Consider the following 23,209-nt stretch of genomic DNA (forward strand, 5'->3'; position numbering starts at 1 on the left):
TTATCAAAGTACATCTAGTCCACTGTGGCATTTCATTGTCCATGGTTGAGTTCTGAGACAGGCAAGACAGAGGAAGTGCTCACCATATTCCCAAATTGAATATTTGACTAACCAGGAGTGTGTTGATGTGAGTTTTCTGTTGGTAACATTGTGTGGGCTGCAGATACCTGAGAACACCACCACCCACAAGTTGCCCTCAAAGCCACTCATCATCCTGACTTGGAAATATACCGCCGTTCCTTCTCTGTCGCTGGGTCAAAATCCTGGAATTCCCTCCCCAAAGGCATTGTGGGTCAACCCACAGCACACGGACAGCAACGGTTCAAGAAGGCAGCTCACTGATGCCTTCTCAGGGGCAATTAGGGATGGTCAATAAATGCTGGCCCAGCCAGTAACACCCCTGTTACATGAGAAAAGAAGAAAAAATTCAAAACCAGGCCGAGTTTATTGCCTAGAGAATTGGAGAGATTGAGGTTGGCTTGAAACTCTGCTGTGGATGAGCAAGGACGCAACAGTGATCTGCAAACTGTAGGTCACGTTGTCATTGCTGGTCAGCTTTTTCACACAGAGGTGACTGAGGTTAAAACATTTTCTGTCTCGCTGACATCTAGCCAGTGGACAGTCGATCATTGTGGAAATGAATAGTTGGCGACAAGTAGGTTGTACCTGTACTTGGTCAAATGTTTTAGTCATATTGATGAATACTGTAAAGAGTTCCTGGCAGTGTTCTCAATATTTCTGTTGGATTTGTCTAACAACAAAAGCCAGAGGTTCCTCTGGAAGATCTGAAGCCACACTACATCTCTGGCAGGATTTCCTCAGTCACAGGAAGGAGGTGATTCAGGAGAATGTGTGTCAGGATTTTCCCTGGTGTAGAGAAGAGGGAAATAATTTGATTGTTTCCACAGAATGATTTATCTTCCTTCTTGAAGGTAGTTGTTATTGTTGTGTTTCTGAAGTCGGGAGGGGTGTTCTTCTCCCTCCGACATCTGTAGTAGTAATGTGTGGAATCTGAATGTGAGCAGAAGTTCACTATCTTTGAAGACCTCGGCTTGAATACATCAGGGCTGCAGGCTTTGTTGTTCTTCATCTGGTTAATTGCTTATTGCAGTTTTCCCATTGATGGTGATTCAGTAACAGATTAAAGCGCAAGGTAATGGGGATAGGTAGCTTGGTTGAAGAGATGTTGAAAGTGTTATTTCCAGTGTTGAAGAAGGCCATTGCCATCTACAGGAAGAGCAATACTATCCTGCTCAAAGATGGTCCTGATGGCTACAAAAAAACTTTGCCATGATCATCAGCAAATTCTTGGATTTGGGGCATTCTCTTTACACCACAAGCCCTCCTTTATCTCTCTGGTGAAAGCTTGCACATGACTTTGCTCAATGTAAAGGACCTTGGGAACCCATCATGGTTCGCATGACCTTGATGGGTTGGTGGTCTGATTTTAGGGACATATGAAACCCTGATAATCACCTTGCCAATGTATTTCTCCCGTCTATGCCACAATGTTTGCTTGTTTTTGGGCAAAGGACTGTGCGCCAGCCCCTGACTCTGCTGCCAAGGGTAGTCCTACCAGAAACTAGGGGCTCACAACAACATCAATCAGGGTGCACAAGTCTCTCCATCATCTCAAAGTGACAATTCATGGAGGGGTGGGGTGGGGGAATCACCTCCTTCCTACTGTATTCAAATTTCACTTTGGATTAAGGGCTCAACTCCTGGACAGGGAGAAAAACCCACAGCCTACTGACTAGAACATGAGACTATAAGCAGCTGAGCCAAGCTGTAAGTGTCAGCCAACTGAGTGAACATAACCATACCTCTCTTTTTGAGAAACAGCCCAAATGAGTTCTCTCTGCTCACTCTGCCTTTTCCGTCTTCAGTTCACTGGCAGTAATTTGGTGGACTGTAACCATTCTGCAGTCCCGTAATCACTTTTCAGTCAATTAAAATCAAGACAAGTATTTATTGTCCACCCGGAGTTGTACTGAGAATGTGATGGTGGGTAGCTTGATAGTCACTTGAAAGTGAACTGTGATGATGTGGAATGGTCTTGGCTAAATCAAAAAAGGATGGTAAGTTCAAGTCCCTTAAGAGATATTAGCTGGATATTTTCAATAATTTAATAGCTTTATGATCACTTTTACTGATGCCAGATTTTTATTTCCAGATTACCTTTCTAAACTGGGTTCATACTTCTGAGCTACTGTGCTGAGCATTGAACTCAATTTCCAGACCAATGGACTAGTTCAAGTCGATAAAATTTATTGCTTTGCCACCCCACTGCAACTAATTGAGACTGTTATAATTCAGCATATTAAGGTGCAACAGAGAGAAAGATTTTTGAAGCAAAATAATGTGGATGCTGGAAATATGACCTGAAAACACAGCAAGATCTGAAAATGCTCAGCAGGTCTGGTAGCAGCTGTGGGGAGAGAAACCAAGTTGATATTTCAAGTTGAATATGGAGTTTTCCCAGCATTTTCAGTTAAAGATTTTATTCCATAATTATTGAGGAGCAGCATCACAGTCTGAGATACCATTTCAATTTCATGTGGTTGACATCAAAACAATGTAGTCCCCTGGGTTGTTCACGTATTAATTCTTTTGGCATTACTTCAATGTTTGGACTTTTTGTGGTTGCTCAGGATTGAGAAAATCAATTTTTTTATTCTTGTTGGTATGTTATGAGTATTGTCATCATAACTCAAAGAAGGGATAGAATTGAAAATTAGGTCCAGAATAACCCTAGCAGCGTCAATGTGCATGTCATGATTCTGATTATCACAGGTTCTACTGTGAAGAGGAATATACAGTATTTCATAAAGTTGTGAAATTGGGATACAGTGTTTTATTGCTGGTCTGCTAAACTGGGGGAATATATAAACATACGGTGTAAATTAGTGTAAAAAATCTGATTGTTAAGATTTCTATGTAAGTTGTTGTGTATTCTGAGTCAATTAACTTCTACTCTGCCATTATTGTCCTACCAAGTGAAAAAAAACTATTCAAATTAATTTCAAATGACCCATTTCAATATTATATTTAACTACTTCATTAATTGAAATGTTTCCTTGTCAAGAAAAGACAAATGATTATTTGGACTATGTTATAATGAAAAAAAGACTTGCGCATTGTTGACGTGACTGCTGACATTCTGTGGTATTAATGCAAAACCTCACTACTCCAGTATCATGAACAGCTATACAGAGAAGTAAAAGTAAACCATTGACCGGCTGGAGTTTTGTGCACGTCTCCGCAGCAATACAGTTAACTATAAATAGAGATCCTTATCCAGCCTGAGATTTGAGTTCCGCCACAGCTGATAAAGCTTCAAGATAGTGGACAATATATCCTGAAGTAATCACACTTCAACAACACACTAAAGACATGGAAAAAGCTGAGAATCCTCAATGCTGATTGTACAAAGAAAGTCTTTTAGCCCTAAACACTGTTCTTCCCTCTGAAGACTAAAATCCAAAATAAGTTTTAGCAGTGACTGATAAAGATCTAATTTTTACTGCAGACTGTTAAATACGTCAAACAAAAAAAAGTCTCTTTGCCTCAGGGTAGACTTCAATAGATCTCTATCCGCAATGCTAAATTGCATTCTGAGCTGCATTAGAAGTAAGATGTTGAAATTATCAGAGTTACATGGGGCATTGAAGGGCATTCTGTTGCCCAGTTGAGCAACTTTGGGAATATTTATCGTAACCACCGCCTCACAGTAAAGACAGTAATTATTAGTACTGGCAGCAAATTAAAATTAAAATGTTCTCTAAATTTTTCCTTTCACTGAGTTTTCTCCTTTTTTTGTTCCTTTTCTCTTAAATTTGATTAATTTAAGATACAGTGAGTATCAGCTGAGGTTCAATTGGTTGCATGTTGCAAGTTCCAAGTTCAACTCCAGAGATTTGGCCACAGAGATCAAGGCTCTCACTCCAGTGCAGGAGAGCTGCTCTGCCAAAGATGCCATCTTTTGGATGTGGTGTTGATTCAAGACTCCGTTTACCTTCTCAGGTAAACATAAAAGATCCTGTGAGGCTATTTTGAAGAAGAACATCAGAGTTACTCCGCCATCTTAATAATTACCCAGAAGCATCGGAAGCTCATAGTTCCTGATGCTTTCTCCGTGGCAGTGCCTCAACCAATCAGAGTCTACTTACCAACCAATTGGCAGCCCTTTTCTCTTTTGGCATAAGTTCTTGTGATCATTTGAATTTTGGCATTCTTGTGTTTGTCCTGATGATTAGATGGCAAAAAGCTTTGGCAACATTTCTATGTTTTTAACTATATTCAAGTTCTATGCTACTAAACTTTGTTGCTGTTTAATGCCTCAAGTTAAAAATACTATGATTCTCACAAAGTTAGGCCGATTTGGGAAGACTTTTACATTCACAGGGGGGATCCAGTTCCTTATTCCCATTTCTGGTAATATTTGACTACACCGAATAAGAGTGTTGGTAGTGAGCCTACAAGTAGCGCTCCTACATTTTCTGGCTCATTAAAAGTTAGGAATCACTAAGTATTGCTTGCTGAGACCTGAGTGCTTTAGCCACACATAAACATAGCAAAACTCAAGACCTAGGAGCAGGAATAGGCCAATCAGCTGCTGAAGCATGTCCTGTCATTCTATAACTGATCTGCCACAGGCCACAACTCCTCTTTAATGCCATTTCCTCATAGCCCTCAACTCCTTGATATCTCAAATATCTATCTACCTCCTCTATTTATACTTGCAGTGATCTGGCATCCACAGCTCTCTGGGTAGAGAATTCCAGACATTCATTACCCTCTGAGAGAAAAAATTCCTTCACAAGAGTGGCACGGTAGCTCAGTGGGTTCGATTCCACACTCAGGCCTGTGTCTGCGTGGGTTTCCTCCGGGTGCTCTGGTATCCTCCCACAGTCCAAAGATGTGCAGGCTAGGTGGATTGGCCATGCTAAATTGCCCATAGTGCTCAGGGATATTTAGGTTAGGTGGGTTAGACATGGAAAATGTCGGGGAGGGGTCTGGGGTGGGATGCTCTTCGGAAGGGCGGTGTGGACTTGTTGGGCCGAACGGCCTGTTTCCACACTGCAGGGATTCAATGATCTATGATCTCCGTATTAAACGAGTGTCCCCGTATTCAAAAACCATGTTCCTTTGTTCAAGATTCCCCCACCAGTGGAAACATCTTCTCAAAACCAACCCTCTGAAGCCCCTCAGATTCTTATATGTTTCAATAAGATTACCCATCATTCTTCTAAACTCTAATGAATAAAGACCTAGCCTCCTTAGCCATTCTTGATAAGTCAAACCCTTCATCCTATGAATTAGCCTAGTAAATCTCTTTTGAACTGCCTCCAATACCAATACTTTCCTATTTTTAAAAGCAGGGAGCAGAACTGTACACAGTAATCCAGGTGCAACTTCAAAAACACCCTGTACAGTTGTAACAAACCTTCCATACTTCTAAGCTCCAACGTCCTAGCAATAAAGGCCAAAGTTCAATTTACCTCCTTGATTACTTGCTGCAACTGCACATTAACCTTTTTGTTTCATTTACAAGAACACCCAGATTCCTCTATGTCACTCTGACCTTCCACAAAGTCATTAATGTACATCATAAATAATTAAGGCTCTAGGACTGATCCTTGCGGGACCCCACTGCTTATGTCTTTTCAAACTGAAAAAAAAACCCGTTAATCCTGACTCTCTATCTTCTGTGTGTTGACCAATCCTCAATTCATGCAAATACATTACCCCCAATATTTGGAGCTCCTATCAGATACAGTAACCTTGTTATGTGGTACCTTACCTAATGTCTTCTAGAAATTCAAATAAACAATTTCCTTTTCACAAAAACATGCTGACTGTGTTTGATTGTGTTAAGCTTTTCTAAGTATCTTGCAATTTCTCCCTTAGTAATGGACTGTAGAATTTTCCTAATGACACATATTAAACTAACTAGACAATAGTACTCTGTCTCCCTCACTTCTTGAACAGAGTATCACATTTGCAGTTTTCCAATCTGGTGGAACCCCTCCCACCCCGGAATCCAATGAGTTCTGGAATATTTTGATCAATGTCTCCACCATCTCTACAGACACTTACATTAAAACTCTTGGATGAGGCCATCAGGTCCTGGTGTCTTGTCTGTCCTCAGTCCCATTAGTTTGTCAACTACTTTGTTCCTCTTGATAGGGATTGTTATAATATCTCTTCTCCCATTAGTAGCTTGTTTATCTGTTATCTTTGGGATGTCTGTCATGTATTTCACGATGATGGCTGATGTAAAATATTAGTTTAAAATATTTGCCATTTCCCTATTTTCTTTTATCAATTCCACGGTTGCATCCCTCAAGGATCCTGCACTCACTTTAGCTACTCCTTTTATATACCCTTAGAAGCTCTTGGCTATTTATTTTTATATTTCTTGGTGATTTATTTTCATATTCAATTTTTTCTCTTTTTCTTAGCTTTTTAATCATCCATTGACAATTCGTAAAAATGGTCCAATCCTCTGGCCTACCATTGGTTTTCATAGCTTTGTCTGTCTTAGTTTTTGATTTGATTGTTAACCATAGGTGGTTCATCCTTCTCATCGAGTGCTTGTCACATATCACATTCTCCATGGAATTACAGTTCTTATAGCACACAGTCTACTGTTGTTCTCAATTTCCAGGGTCAGTGATATGGATTCTGCAGTTTGGCTTTCATGTTTTGGTGTAGAGAGGAGCAAAGACAGCTAGGATTCCTGCTCCTGGTTATAATCATGTGACTCCTACAGGCAAGTATGACAATCGGGTGGGAACAGGTTTGACTGAAAAACTGCTCCACAGTCTAGGTTGCTGGGTGCTGAAAGAAGTGCCCTTAGAATCTTACTATCCCTTAGAGCCACGTCCTTAACATGAGTCATTGTGGGGCAGAGTGGAACGAATATGAAGAATAGACAACTTGCCTGATCTGTGATCTTCTCTTTCATGTTGACAGATATTTCAAGGCAACACCAATCCCAAAGACATTGCTTTAAGGCAGTTTCCTCAGACAATCTTGACACGATACGTTCGCATAAGGCCACAGACATGGCAGGGTGGTGTTGCACTTCGGTTTGAACTATATGGATGCAAGATTACAGGTAAAGAATCAACTTGTGAGAAATCTGAATGTTAATAATAGTTTGCTCACTCAGACAAACCATAAACTATACTTACAAAGAACTAACTGTTTTCTACAATACCAACCATCTTTTCCCCAACTTGATTTTTAGCCAGTTGAGTATCAACTGAAGGAGGAAACAGTGTTCACTGTGTTTAGAAATCCCAGAAACAAGTTACTGACGAATGAACAAAAAAAATTCACTCTTAAGATGTAAGTGTTACTGACTCGGCCAGCATCTACTATCCACCATTAGTTGCCCTTGAGCAAGTGGCAATGAGCTGCCGACAACCGAGTGATTTGCGAGGCCATTTCAGAGGGCATTTAAGAATCAATCACAGAGGTGTGGAGCTGGAGTTAAATGTAGGCCAGATTAGATGAAGTTAGAGATTTCCCTTCCTGAAAGACTTGACTGAATCAGATGGGCTTTTGCAATAGTCATTGTTAATGAGACTAACAGTTTATACCAGTGTTATTAATTGAATTTAAGTTCAATGAAACATGACTCCAGGAGGGTGTGTTTCCTCCTCAGTGCCAGGGTTCACAATGTCACAGAGGAGCTGCTCAATCCTGTAGGTCTGAAACCTGTCCCAAAAAAACTGATTGCTTCAGTATCTAAGGAGTTGCAAATGGTCCTGAACATTCTGTACTCATTGGCAAACATCCCCACTTCTGACCTTATGATGGAGGGAAGGTCATTGATAAAGCAGCTGAAGATGGTTGGGCCTGGGACACTACCCTGAGGAACTCCTGGAGAGGTGTCCTGGAGTTGAGATGACTGACCGCCAACAACCACAACCATCTTCCTATGTGTCAGGTATGACTCTAACCACCGGAGAGTTTGCCCCCTGATACCCGTTGATTCCAGTTTTGCTAGGGCTCCTTGATGCCACACTCAGTCGAATGCAGCTTTGATGTCAAGGGCTGTCACTGTTACCTCACCTCTGGAATTCAGCTCTCCTGTCCATGTTTGAACCAAGGCTGTAATGAGGTCAGGAGCTGAGTGGCCCTGGCAGAACCCAAACTGGGTGTCACTGAGCAGGTTATTTCTGAGTAGATGCTGCTTGATAGCAGTTTTTATCACTTTACTGATGATCGACAGCACACTGATGGGACAGTAATTGGCTGGGTTGGATTTGTCCTGCTTTTTATATACAGGACATACTTGGGCAATATTCCACATTGTTGGGTAGATACCAGTGGTTTAACTGTACTGGAACAGCTTGGCTAGGGGAGCGACAGGTTCTGGAGCACAAGTCTTCAGTCCTCTTGGTGGAATGTTGTCAGGGTATATAGCCTTTGCAGTATCCCACAGTGCCTCATGGATGCCCAGTCTTAAGTTGCTAGATCTGTGCGAAGTCTGTCCCATTTAGAACGGTGATAGTGCCACACAACATGATGGAGGTTGTTCTCAATGGGAAGGCGGGACTTCGTCTCCACAAGTCTGTGCAATGGTCACTCTTACTGATATTGTCATAGACAGATGCAACTACAGCTGGCAGATTTGGAAGGATGGGGTCAAGTATGCTTTACCCTCTTGTTGGTTCTCTCACCACCTGCTGCAGACCCAGTCTAACAGCTGCATCCTTTAGGACTCAACCAGCTTGATCAGTAGTACTGCTGCCAAGCCATTAGAATCATTAGAATACCCCACCCACAGTACAGTGCTTCCTCTAAGTGTTGTTCAACATTGAGGAGTACTGATTCATCAGCTAAGGGAGGACGGTGTGTGGTAATCAACAGGAGGTTTCCTTGCCCATGTTTAACCTGAAGCCATGAGACTTCATGGGGTCCGGAGTCAATGTTGAGGACTCCTAGAGCGACACCCTCCCAACTGTATACCACTGTGCCGTCACCTCTGCTGTGTCTGTCCTGCTGGTGGGACAGGACATATCCAGGGATGGTGATTGTGGTGCCCGGCACATCGTCTGTAAGGTATAATTCTGTGAGTATGACTATGTCAGGCTGTTGCTTGACTCGTCTGTGAGACAGCTGTCCCAATTTTGGCACTAGGACCCAGATGTTAATGAGGAGGACTTTGCAAGGTCGACAGGGCTGTTTCTGCCATTGTCTTTTCTGGCGCCATAGGTCGATGCCAGACGATTCGTCCGGTTTCATTTCTTTGAGACTTTGTAATGATTGGTACAACTGAGTGGCTTGCTATACAACTTCAGAGGGCAATTGAGAGTCAACTATATTGCTGTGGTCTGCAGACACATGTAGGCCAGACCGGGTGAGGATGGCTGTTTTCTTCCCTGAGGGACATTAGTGAACCAGATGGGTTTTTCCGAGAATTGACAATGATTTCATGGTCATCAGTAGATTCTTAATTCCAGAATTTTTTTATTATCAAATTCATATCCTACCATCTGCCTTGGCAGGATTCAAACCTGGGTCCCCACAACATTACCTGGATCTCTGGATTAAAAGTCTAGCGGTAACACCACTTGGCCATCGCCTGGAGGACTGCACAGAAGCAAAATGGTTTTAGTTTAGGAAAGTGTCTTGTCAGTGCAGACCTGCAGGGCAGAAGGGCCTGTTCCTGTGCTTTGCTGTTCTTTGTTCTTGTAAGTGTCTGCCCCTCACCATCCCCTCATTCTCTCAGCTCTGGAGGCTTGGCAACTTTGGAGCAGTAGTATGATGGGAAGAAGGTGTGGGAAGCAGTACTAAACTGGAGAATTTCAGTTTGGCAAGATGAAGCTTGCTCTGTCTCCCCATGTAATCCATTGACACATTGTCATCTCACCCATAGAACTCTGCCAGCCTGAACCCAAAACATGCAAAGGCACTGCTGGAGTTTGACAAGATTAGACAATGTACAGGTTGTTGTGCAATGTACTGGTAAACTTCGCACTACAGTCCAGCTAAGACCAGTTATTTGGTGGAGCATTGGGTGGCGAATTATCTACAACCAGATGGGGAACGTTCTCCCAGTGTCCTAGTTAACATTTACCCCTTGTTGTTTGAGAAAGCTGACTATGCATAAACTGGCTGCCATGTTTCTCTACATTGCAGCTGGCCTGTGCAGCAATAATACATCATTGGCCATTAAGTATTTTGTAAAATACTGAGGCTGTTAGAAATGCTATAAAAATTCAATCTGTTTCTGTCTTCAGTTCCACGGGTAAAACCTGTCGAGTCTGGTGGGGTGCATAACTTCCCCACCTGACACTTATAATTGTGCCTTATCTGTGCCAATATAACAAATTGAGCAAAGAGTTTCAAAGAAATTGGCAGACTTGTAAAAAAATTCTGACAGAGAAACAATTCTGCAATTCAGAAAGAATTGTCAAAATAAGCCTCAGATTACTAAATGTAAATAAAGGTGTAATGTTCTGCAACACCTCTTTCAACATTCACTGCCAATGCTCAGTACAGGCAGTGTGTACCATTTACAAAATGCACTGCAGAAATTCACCAAGGCTTCTCTGACAACACCTTCTGATCCTGTGATGTGTACCACCTAAAAGGGGAAGGGCAGCAGATGCACAGGAACACCACAACTTACAGGTTTCCCTTCAAACCACACACCATCCTGACTTGGAAAAATGTTGCCATTGCTTAATTGTCACTGGGTCCAATCCTGCAAGTTTCTCCTGAATAACACGATGGGTGTCCATACACCCCAAATTCAAGAGGCAGTCTACCACCTGACTCAGGGCAATTTGGGATTGGCAATAAATGCTAGCTCAACTGGCAGCACCCACAACTCATAACTGAATCAAAGTAATTCCAGAGTGATTTACCATGATTATGTAAAGACATTAGAAGTTCTCTTGATCTTCCACCAGATAGAACAAGCAATAGCATGGTCAGGGCACTCCAACCCCAATGACTCCCCTCAGCAGAGGTAAAGTCAAAGGTAACACTGATTGTCCGTGTGAAATGTTGTCACAAGGTTGTCATCCTTGAAGGGTCAGCCACCTTGAATCAGCTTCAGGGGCATGTGGGTTTCAGAGTAAAGCTACTCATTATCAGGCAGAAATTGGAAATCTTATTAGATACTCACAGGGTTACTGATGTGAGCCTCCTCCAGAGGTCCCTAGCGTCACAAGTGCCAGTCTTCAGCCAATTATATTCACTCTATGCCATATCAGGAAACATTTGGAGGCAGTACACATGCAAAAGCTATGGGCCCTGACAAAATTCCAGCAATAGTACTGAAGAGTTGTGCTCCATAACTTGCTGCTCCCATAGCCAAGCTCCTCCAGTACAGTTACAACACAATGTGAAAGATTGTCCAGGCGTGTCCTCTAGACAAAAAACAGGACAAATCCAACCCGGCCAATTACCGCCCCATCAGTCTACTCTCGATCATCAGTAAAGTGATGGAAGGTGTCATCAACAGCGCCATCAAGCAGCACCTACTCAGCAATAACCTGCTCAGTGACGGCCAGTTTGGGTTCCACCAGGGTCACTCAGCTCCTGATCTCATTACAGCCTTGGTTCAAACATGGACAAAAGAGCTGAATTCTAAACGTACTGTGAGAGTGACTGCCTTTGACAACAGGGCCACATTAGACCAAGTGTGGTATCAGGAGATAGAGAAAAATTAGACTCTGTGGGAACCAGGGCTGAAACATTTTGCTGTTGGAGTCATATCGAGCACAAAAAAGCGATGCTGCAGTTGTTGCAAGTCAGTCATCTCAACTCCAAGACATCTCTGCAGGAGGTCCTCAGGATAGTATTCTAGGTCCAACCATTTTCAGTTGCTTCATCAATGACCTTCCCTCCATTATAAGCTCAGAAGTGGGGATGCTCACCAATGATTGCACAATGTTCAGCACCATTCACAACTCCTCAGATACTGAATTAGTCCATGTTCAAATGCTGCAATATTCAGGCTTGTGCTGACAAGTGGTGATTGAGTTTCATACCACATGAGTGTGAGGTAATGACCATCACCAACAAGAGAGAATCCAAACCTTCTAACCCACAACCACTTCCATCTAGAAAGATAAGGGAAGCAGACCCATGGGAACACAACTGTCTAGAAGTTCCTCTCCAAGCCACACCATCCTGACCTGGAGACATATCACCATTTCTTCAGTATATTGGGTCAAAATCCTGGAACTTACTCCCTAACAGCATTGTGGGTCTACGTACAGGATACAGCCTGCAGTGGTTCAAGAAGGCAGCTCACCTTTCTCAAGGGCAACTAGGAATGGGTAATAAATGCTGACCCAGCCAGCGATTTCCACATCCCATGAGTAAATAAAAAACAAACAGAAATGTTTGAATCTTTAGCCATTTCCTTATGGACCTGACAACCTTGTGCACAATGATAGATCTTCTTGTTGTAATGATGTACTTCAAATAATGTGTATACACAGCCATTACCCAAAATACCGACTATTAGCCACTTAATGAGCATTTCGCACCAGGGCACAATGCTTTGATTGGCAGGAGGAGTTCAGGGATGGTGGGTAAGCCTGGTAGATCATCCTGATTTCAGAATGGAAAATACCCCCAACATTGCCCCTATTCCAACCCTCTCCATGGTACTATCTCTCTCTACCTGGTCTTATCATCATGGCCCATACTTTCCCTCACCACCAACCACTTCCTGCCCAGGCCTCCCTCCCTGTCCACACTGCAAGACCCTATATCTACCAAGCACCTAGACTGGTGCCTTGGCTTGCAGTTCCGGCAGTGGATATACCACTCTGATAGCAGCTTCCACACCCTACAGAGCTGCCAGCCAATCAGATGGCTATCAGCTGTCTGTGCCGGATTTCCTCCTGACCGAGGGGGCAGGATTCCCGTTCCACCCAATTGATGCCATTCAGAACGTTAAACGTTAAATGTTAAATTAAGTGGAAAAAGACTGGCCTTAATATTTTGCTGAGTCCAGTGTTCATTAAATCATTCCCCCCACCTTGCTGGATTGTTTGCATGGATGTAAAACTTGTGAAGAATACTGTTCTGACAAGGAGCTCAGACAAGACTCCACTGAAGCCCTGCAAGCAACAATTACTCTCATTTTCACATCTGACATGCGATCAATGGTCACTCTTCAATACAGCCTCGTTAATTAGCAGAACAGCTCATAATATTTTGTGAGTTTGTGATAAAACTATATATAATTCTAAAAATACCTACAAAAGGGCTTAGATATAATTGACGTATAATGAATTACCATTTATATTGCAAAGCTCCAATGTAATCAATCATTTAAACAGCTCCAGATAATAAGGCATCTCTTCTGTTAACAACGTGTTATCATTGGAATGCAAACAGAAAATGTTAGAAATGCACTGCAGGTCTGACAGCATCTGTGATGAGAGAAACAGAGTTAATATTTCGAGTCACATGTAAGTCTTTATAAAAGCTGAAGGAAGGTAACAATATGATCAGTTTGAATGCGAAGGGTGTGAAAATTTAATCAGGGCTAGGAATGTTGAATGGTCAGGTCAGTTGTGATCTTATTGAATGGTGGAGCAGGCTTGAGGGACCCAAGTGGCCTACTCCAACTTTGAACTCCTCTGGTCATATGTTTAATACTGTTGTGAAGGGCAAGAGAAACAGTAGGGAAGGCCTCGGACAGGATAGAGGCTGAGAGATATTAAGTGATGTGACGTTGTGAAACAAACGGCCATAGGAAGTGGTAATGGTAGTTGCAGAAAAACAAAACATTACTGTGTGTGAATAATTAAAAACTTTGTCTGAAAGCAAAAGCAAAAAAATGAAGTTCTCCACGTGACAAAATAAATCATCAATTTCAGGGAGAGGATTCATTGTCTCAAATTGCTGAACTCAATGTTGAGTCAAGAAGGCTATGCAAAGCGTCTAATTGGAAGATGAGGTGGCTTTACTCAAACTTGTATTGAATTTCACTGCAACAGGCCTAGGTTAGAGAAGTGTGTGTGTGTGAGTGAGAGAGAGAGAGAGAGAGAGCAAAGTGGTGAGTTTAAATGGCTAGCAACCGGAGGCTCAGATCATGCTTACCAATTGATTTGACGTATCTGTCAAAGAGGTCACATAATCTGCATTTGGTCTCCCCAGTGTAATGAAGACCCCTTGTGAACAGTGAATACAATAGATTAAGTTGATAGAAGTACAAGTAAATGGCTGCTCTACCTGTTTGGGGCCTTAAACAGTGAGGAGATAGGAGGGTATTACATTTGTTGTTATTGGAATCCTTGGGTTGTTATTGGAATCTGCTCATTCTCAAAAGATAACAAAAGAGACCTCAGCCAGCATGCCTGAGTAATTGAGATGTGCTGTGAATTAGTCAGTGTTTATGCAAAAAATCATCTAAGTTAAACAAATTAGCCACGAGCAGAATAGAATGAAGGATGAGATGCCTTTAAGAAAATAAAAATAACATACTTGCTGTGACTATTTCTTAACCACTATTACATGTGAGCAGGCTGAACAGAGTGTGTAGGTGAAGCTGTTTCCATTTATAAAAGAAACAAAAACAAGAGGGCATAGATTTAACATGATATGCAAACAAAGCAAGGGTGATGTTGAGAAAAATGTTTTTCACACAGTGAGTTGTTAGACTATGAAATGCAGTTCCTGGAAATGTGGTGGAGGCAGGTTCAGTTGAGGCGTTCAAGAGGGCATTAGACTTTTTTTTTGGATAGCCATGAAGTGCAGGAATATGGTGAAAGGCAGGAGATTGGCACTAGATAATACAGCTGGACCGGATCATCGAGCCAGGGCAGGCATGATGGGCTAAAGGGCCTTGTTCTTCACTGAATCACACAATCGCCCAATTATTACAATGAGATTGATATTTGGCATTCAACTGGTAGGAAGTGTCACAGAATTTTGTAGCTGCATTGGTCATTCCTCTCCTTGCTAATAGGTTTGCACTCAGCTTCAGTTTAATATTTGATATTTATTTTGTCATAATTTTTCATACTGGGTTTATACCTAAGTGTACCTTCATAGTAAAATTTTACCTTATCGCTCTCTGATAACTGATTATTTTTGTCTTGCAGATTACCCCTGCTCTGGAATGCTAGGAATGGTCTCAGGACTGATCTCTGATAACCAGATCACTGCCTCATCCTCCATGGACCGATACTGGGGGCCTGAACACGCGCGGCTCCTCACCAGCCGAGCTGGCTGGGCACTAAAACAGAGCCTTCCATCTTACAATAACGAATGGATCGAGATAGACCTGGGAGTGGAGAAAGAGGTGCGCAGCTTGATCATTCAGGGTGTCAAGCTGAGGGACAATAAGGTATTCATGCGGAAGTTCAAGCTCGGCTACAGCACAAATGGATCAGACTGGAAGTTGGTAACAAATCCTGGCAGCTCCAAACCAAAGGTAAGTAAACTGGGATCACAGTTTTAGACACAAATATGTCTTTTAGAAGTCGAAGCAAGACACTGAATTCTAAAGAGTGCCATCATGCTGCCACAAAAATAAACATAGAATTCTTAGAGTACAGCAGCAACCCAGTTGGCCCATTGAGTTCACACCAACTATTCAAAGATCATCCCATCCAGACCCACCACCCCCCTCGCCTACCCTAACCCTACATTTCCCATGGCCAAACCACCTGGCCTGCACATCTCTAGACATTAATCCACCTAACCTACACATCTTTGGACTGTGGGAGGAAACTGGAGCACCCAGAGGAAACCCACGCAGACACCGGGAGAATGTGTAAACTCCACACAGGCAGTTGCCCAAGGCTGGGATCAAACCCGGGTCCCTGGTGCTTTAAGGCAGCAGTGCTAACCACTGAGCCGCTGTGCCATCCCAAGTGCTTTTACAATAAAGACACACTATACAATACACAAAGACACAATATGCCACACTATGTCAAGAGTCTTGTGTCACATTTGCCATGTTTCCAATATATAAAATGGTGAACATTTTTACATTATAAAGAATTACTGTCCTTTTCTCTTCCCAGTCAGTATATATTAGTCTCTTTTCTACAACAGAACATCGTTACCACAGAAAGACAGCACTTTGTTCTTTGCATTACACCTGAAAATGCAAAATGCTTCTTTAGTAAAACAGAAGACTCTGTATCAATTCGGATTTTCGGGTGGAGTAGGTCAGAAGTCACATGACACCAGGTTACAGTCCAACAGGTAAATTTGAAATCACAATCTTTCGAAGCGCTGCCCCTTTGTCGGGTGAAGTGCAGAGAGGCACACAGGCACAGACTTTATAGCAGAGAGATCAAAAGATCATATGAATGGTGTGAGTGGAGTGTTGAGAAGTTGAACATTAAGTCTCTGCAGGTGAACAAAAGTGTCAGACAGTGTGAGTAAAGTGTCAACAGCTGAATAAAAAGTGAAGGGATGACCTGTAATCCAATTAATTAAGGCAGAGAGATAATTACAAAACATTAAAAATAAGGTGATGTTGGAGACAAACCAAATGGCTGGAATGTCATGATAGGTATAAAAGTCGCATGCTGCGGGTTTAACCAAAGTAGCATGTAATCCAAACCTGTACAACCTAATTAAGGTAGAGAGATCATAACAAATTATCAGGTAATGGTGTCAAAACAGGACAGTAAGAAAAATTTTACAGATTCAGAACACTATGGTGCGGTTACATGTAATGTGACATGAACCCAAGATCACAGTTAAGGCTGTTTTCATGAGTACAGAATTGGCTATCAGTTTCTGCTCGGCGATTCTGTTTTGTTGTGTATCTCGAAGGCCACCTTGGAGGACACTTACCCAAAGATTGGAGGCTGAATGTCCTTGACCGCTGAAGTGTTCCCTGACTGAGAGGGAACATTCCTGTCTGGCGATTGTTGCGCAGTGTCCATTCATCCGTTGTCATAGTGTCTGCATGGTCTTGTTGATATACCATGCCTCAGGGCATCCTTGCCTGCAGTGTATGAGATAGACAACATTGGCCAAGTTACATGAGTAACTGCCATGTCTGTGGTGGGTGATGTTCCCACGTGTGTTGGTAGTGTCCATGTCAGTGATCTGGCATGTCTTGCAGAGGCTGCCCTGGCAGGGTTGTGTGGTGTTGTGATCGATGTTGACCTGAAGGTTGGGTAGTTTGCTGCAAATGATGGTCTGTTTAAGGTTTGGTGATTTACTGTCACATGTGGGAACACCACCACCACGTACACAGCAGACATAGTTCACCAGACAAAGGGGCAACGTTTCGACTGCTTGTGATTTCAAATAAACCTGTTGGACTGTAACCTGATGTTGTGTGTCTTTTCACTTTGTCTATCCTTCAGCCAGAGAGTAGTGAATCTATGGAATTCACTGCCACAGAAGACTGTGGAGGCCAGGTCATTGAGTATATTTAAGAAGGAGGTAGATAGGTTCTTGATTGTCAAAGGTGATCAAGGGTTACAGCGAGAAAGCGGGAGAATGGGGTTGAGATACTTATCAGCCATGATTGAATGGTGGAGAAGACTCAATGGGCTGAATGGCCTAATTTCCGCTCCTATGTCTTATGGTCTTATGGTGTTATGGTCTTATCCCAGTCCAACACCAGCACCTCCACATCAGGGTAGAATAGGACCTGGAGTGACAGGAAAATGGTATGGTTTATTTTGTTCTTATGCATGTGAGCAGTTTTCAGTGCCTCACAGGTTGACTCTTGCATATTACTGCAATAGTTGTCAAAGGGAATGACAATAAAATACTCTTCCTCGAGGTAGTACTGATGTTTAGGGAATGCTTGAGAAAATGACACAAGAGAAATAGTTGCAGGACAGGTGTGTAAACTTCAGTCAGAAGTTGCAATAACCTAATATCGCCCAAGAATGTAATAAAAAAATGACAGTTTAAACAAAATTTATACCATATTATAAATATTAGGCATGATAGTCTACCAAATTCACTGTAATGTGAAAATATCTCTTGTTTACTTTTTTCTGGCAATTTATTGAATCATGGAAAGTTTTCTTAAATAAGGATAGAAATTGGTATATATCAAATAAAAACTGAAAGAATTGTGGATGCTATAAATCAGAAACAAAAACAGAAATTGCTGGAAAAGCTCAGAAGGTCTGGCAGCATTTTTGGAGAGACATCCGAGTTAAGGTTTCGGGTCTGGGTCCAAACTGTGTGAAATCGCTGGGACCACATCTGTTGATTTACAGTTATTGTTAAGAAATGACACAGGAAAAGATCACCACTTGATGTGTGGCTTTTCCACTGTGTGTCAGTACTTATTTTTCAATTTATGTTGGTTTCCTTGTCAAATCGCATAAAATTCATTGAACAATTTCAACATCTATTGTACGTAATTCCAGATTTATATTCAAACTGTCAATTTTTGAAAATTGGGAGCAACATTGTAATCACACATGCTGCTAAGTTATGAAAATGTAATGCAGATAATACCGATGCAGCTCATATTTTTGTCTGAGAAATGAGCAGATTTTATCTCTGGTGTGTGTTTCTGTTAATGGATTCAGCTAATGTCTGTGTATTTCTTTTCATATTGTCTAGACATTTGAAGGAAATACCAACTATGATACACCAGAAATTCGGAAATTTGAACCATTGTTAACAAGATACATTCGTATCTACCCTGAGCGAGCATCGGCAGCTGGGCTAGGACTACGTATGGAGCTGCTGGGCTGTGATATTGAAGGTACCAAGACTTTTAAAAATTCTCCATGACTTGATTGCTTGGTGTATCCATCAACAGTATCTGCCCTTAGGGGTGGGCTGGAGGATTGAAACAAGATGAAATGCTTGAAATTGAAAGTCCCATTCACAGTTAAATCTTCATTTACTTCTTTTGTGTGTCAGTAAGGGCTGGCAATTTGTAATCTACCTTCATCATTCATTAGTGCAGGTGTTCCATTGGTTGTACAGGAGTTTGCTTGGAGGATATATGGTTCAGTAGATTTATGTTAATGGTTAGAATATTGATGTTCGAAAGCTTGTATAAACTGTACAAATAGGGGTATTTGAAAAGCAGTGCCTGATACATATGTAATATTTTTGCCTTTTTTACTGCTGCAATCATTTACAACAATGACACAATTTTAGAAAAAATTCCCATTTGCACTAGAAGATGTAATATATCAAACATTGATGAAAGTATGTTGGTATTTTGACTGTAAAGCCAAACACGATTGCTATTTTCTTTGTGTGTGACCCCACTTATCAGATAACATTGTCCTTATGCAACATGAACTTACAAAAATGTTAATGAATTTTGTATGAAATTCCTATGGATGCAGTTTCAACATTAGTGTCAGTCTGTTCAAGTTAATTATAGTAGTTATTCTAATTGCTTACCTCACTGGACTACACGATGACAATAGGTTTAACCACAGGTTGTTGTGCTCACAAACCCGGATATTTGACCCGAAGTTTCTAAAGATAACAACATGAGTATTCAAAACATATCAATGTTTATCTTATGTCTTTTGCTTCCAGTTCCTATTATTGACTAAGAAATATGAATGGCATAATTCTATTCATTCACAATCAAAATTAGATACTGAGACTTTGACATCACAGTTTATTCTTCTGCTAATGATCTTGTCCCCTCAGTACACTTTGGCCAACAGCAAAAATAATGTTTTACAATTTTGCTAAAACCTTTCCAAATTCTGAAAATCTTTTTAAAAATCTCCTTTCACCTTCTCTGATGACCGTAATCTTCCCTTATAGCTATTTTGATCGTGCCAGCCTTGGCTTAGCGATAGCATTCTCACCCCTGAGTCAGAAGCTGCAGTTTCAAGTCTCAATCCAGTCATAAACAAACAATATTAGGCTGACAAGTCAGTGCACTGTAGCGCTGAAGAAGTGGAGCACAGTCAGAGGTGCTATCTTTAGAATGAGAACTTAAAGTGAGGCTATGACTAGCTTTTCAGGTAGATATAGATGTTTATACTGCTCTATTCAAAAAAGAACAGGGAGGTTCTCTCAGTGACCTGGTCAAGATTAATTCTTAAGTGAACATCACCAACTTATCCGGTCATTGGTTTCATCAGGTAGCTGCTGCAGTTTTGATCTTAAAACTATGACAGCATTGCAGAAGTTTGTATCTGGTTATAAAGAAACTTGGGACTTCCTGAAGCCACAAAAGGCCCTGTATGGTCTTACTTCTTTTACTTCTTAAACTTTAATTTATGTTAATGTTATCGTGAATCTTCACTCCAGCTTCATGTCTCTAAGATCTTATTTAAATGAGGAGTTGTGTGCCATACTGGGTGCATTGTATATCACTGAACTATATAAGTAAATTGTGCATTTCCTTGTAAATTCATTTGAAGTAAAAGCAGGAGTGTAAAAATGTATAATCAAAATTCCCAATAGAAAACAGTGTTAAGTCAGTGCAAGACTCGGGATTTGCAACCCACAATTGCCCAAATGTTTTCCACATGTTTAAAGATTAGAATATAGGATGCAGATTCAATTCCAAATGTGTTTTTATGCTGTTCTATGTGAGGGACAGGTTAGAGGAGTGGCAGTGGGTAGGGCTGGGAGTCCTCAGGATCTGTAGCGATGTGTTTGTCCTGTGCCGTTATAATGGTCCAGTTTATACTTATTATCATCTTTTAGAATTGAACATCCCAACATTGGTCTTATCAGCAACTTCAATCAGGCAGTCATTTAAATTGGAGCCCCTTGAATGTTAAAAGTAATTCTAGAGTGGTAGTAATGAGCCAAAAATAGTTAAACTCGGGTATTGTTATTCTAGCTGTCAGCATTTCATGATTCGCTAAAATGCAGTATGATTCTATTAGAAAACAATAAAAGTGGATCAGAACTTGTTCTGAAGAATCTGTACCTAAGATGGTGCTGTAAGAGGCGACTTATAAACCTTTCACTGTACTCATGTGAGTACATGTGACAATAAAGCTAATTCAATTGAATTCAGCACCAGAGAGTTTGGCGCCTCTTCAGTGGACATTTTGACAGACAGGTGCAGCCACTTCACTAATGGTTCAACACCAATGGTGTAGATACTGCATTGTAAAATCCACAGCATTTTACCAATCAATTCCCCATTTCAAACCTCATCAGCTATCAGAACGCACTGCTACGTGAGGTATGTCCTTAGTTCTACTGCTCACTCTACCGAGCTGTGCATCGCTGGAATAATTGTGTAATTCAAACCACTTGAGGATCCTTTTCTTTAGAGACCTACTCAAGTGAAACAGTGTCAGAGAGTTTAGTTGCAGTGTAGTCCGTTGGGGAAAATAGTGTGACTGTCATCCAGGCACAGTTCGTTGGCCTATTTAATGAGCATATTAACACCGGCAATTATGAAAACATTAAACAGTAAAATAACAGTAGGATATCAGTGCATTTACTCTATCTGTTTACCATATGGTGAATTCCACTAAAATCTTATGAACGGTAAAGCATGTTAACATATTTCTGATTTCAGCAGGCAGGTATAATTTAACCCTCAACAGTCAAATCTATCTGCTCAGCTGCACAGTCTATTATACCAATCCATCCGTAAACACTGCAAATATTCTGTGCTGTTTTCTTGCTCCGAACCAACGCCACCTCAGTAGATTTATATTCTGGTAAATACCAAGCACTTCAGTGAAATGAAATTCTGAATGGAAAGCAAGTTTACACACAACATATTTGCTTAAGACTTGGGGACATTCGGGTGACCACCCTGACTGAAAGTATTAATGAAAAAAAGACCCACGGAAGCTGTACTGACAGCTTAGTGAGTTTATCCAGTGATTTATTTGTACCATGGAGACTTGGGAGAGTCCCATATATGATCTCCGGTGAATCAGCTGATCTCAGCCAAGTGTGAGTCAGGATCTTCAATTCAAATGAAAGAGGAGGAGGAGGCTCCACAAATATCCCCATCCTCAATGATGGAAGAGCCCAGCACATAGTACAAAAAATAAGGCTGAAGCTTTTGCTACAATCTTCAGCCAGAAGTGCCAAGTCGATGATCTATCTCGGCCTCCTCCAGTAGTCCCCAGCGTTATAGATACCAGTCTTCAGCCAATTCGATTCACGCCACATAATATCAAGAAAAGGTTGGAGGCACTGATTACTGCAAAGACTATGGGCCCTAACAACATTCCGGCAGTAGTACTGAAGACTTGTGCTCCAGAACTTGCTGCTCCCCTAGCCAAGCTGTTCCAGTACAGTTACAACACTGGTATCTACCGGACAATGTGGAAAATTGCCCAAGTATAGGACAATTCCAACCCGGCCAATTACCGCCCCATCAGTCTACTCTTGATCATCAGTAAAGTGATGGAAGGTGTCATCAACAGTGCTATTAAGCAGCACCTGCTCAGCAATAACCTGCTCAGTGATGCCCATTTGGATTCCGCCAGGACCACTCAGCTCCTGACCTCATTACAGCCTTGGTTCAAACATGGACAAAAGAGCTGAATTCCAGAAGAATGACAGCCCTTGATATCAAGGCTACATTTGACCGAGTGTGGCATCAAGGAGCCCTAGCAAAACTGGAATCAATGGGTATCGGAGGCAAACTCTTCAGTGGTTAGAGTCATACCTGACACATAGGAAAATGGTCGTGGTTGTTGGAAGTCAGTGTTCTCAGCTCCAGGACATCTCTGCAGGAGTTCCTCAGGGTAGTGTCCTTGGCCCAACCATGTTCAGCTGCTTCATCAATGACCTTCCCTCCATCATAAGGTCAGAAGTGGGGATGTTCGCCAATGATTACACAATGGTCAGTACCGTTCACAACTCCTCAGGCACTGAAGCAGTCCATGTTCACATGCAACAAGATCTAAACAAAATCCAGGCTTGGGCTGACAAATGGCAAGTAACATTCGTGCCACACAAATGCCAGGCTATGACCATCACCAATAAGAGACAATCTAACCATTGCCCCTTGACATTCAATGGTGTTACCATCACTGAATCTCCCACTATCAACATCCTGGGAGTTATTATTGATCAGAAACTCAACTGGACTCACCGTATAAATGCAATGGTTACAAGAGCAGGTCAGAAGTTGGGAATACTGTGGCAAGTAACTCACCTCCTGATGCCTCAAACCATGTCCACAAGGCACAAGTCAGGAGTGTGATGGAATACTCCCCACTTGCCTGGATGAGTACAGCCCCAACAACACTGAAGAAGCTTGACACCATCCAGGACAAAGCAGCACACTTGATTGGCACCACATCCA

At 41.7% G+C, this 23,209-nt stretch overlaps 1 protein-coding gene across 5 annotated transcripts in view; it reads left to right on the forward strand.

Annotated features, from left to right (window-relative positions):
- Positions 1–23,209, forward strand: part of nrp1a (neuropilin 1a) — a 174,592-nt gene that overhangs the window by 119,916 nt on the left and 31,467 nt on the right. For all 5 annotated transcript variants that reach the window (XM_048617075.1, XM_048617056.1, XM_048617070.1 and 2 more), the window contains exons 8-10: positions 6,979–7,123; positions 15,096–15,427; positions 18,553–18,697. In XM_048617075.1, coding sequence (XP_048473032.1) covers positions 6,979–7,123; positions 15,096–15,427; positions 18,553–18,697 — 622 coding nt within the window. The remainder of the gene's footprint in view (positions 1–6,978; positions 7,124–15,095; positions 15,428–18,552; positions 18,698–23,209) is intronic.

The sequence above is a fragment of the Rhincodon typus genome, chromosome 2 (assembly GCF_021869965.1).
Source record: "Rhincodon typus isolate 14 chromosome 2, sRhiTyp1.1, whole genome shotgun sequence".
Taxonomy (NCBI): Eukaryota; Metazoa; Chordata; class Chondrichthyes; order Orectolobiformes; family Rhincodontidae; genus Rhincodon; species Rhincodon typus.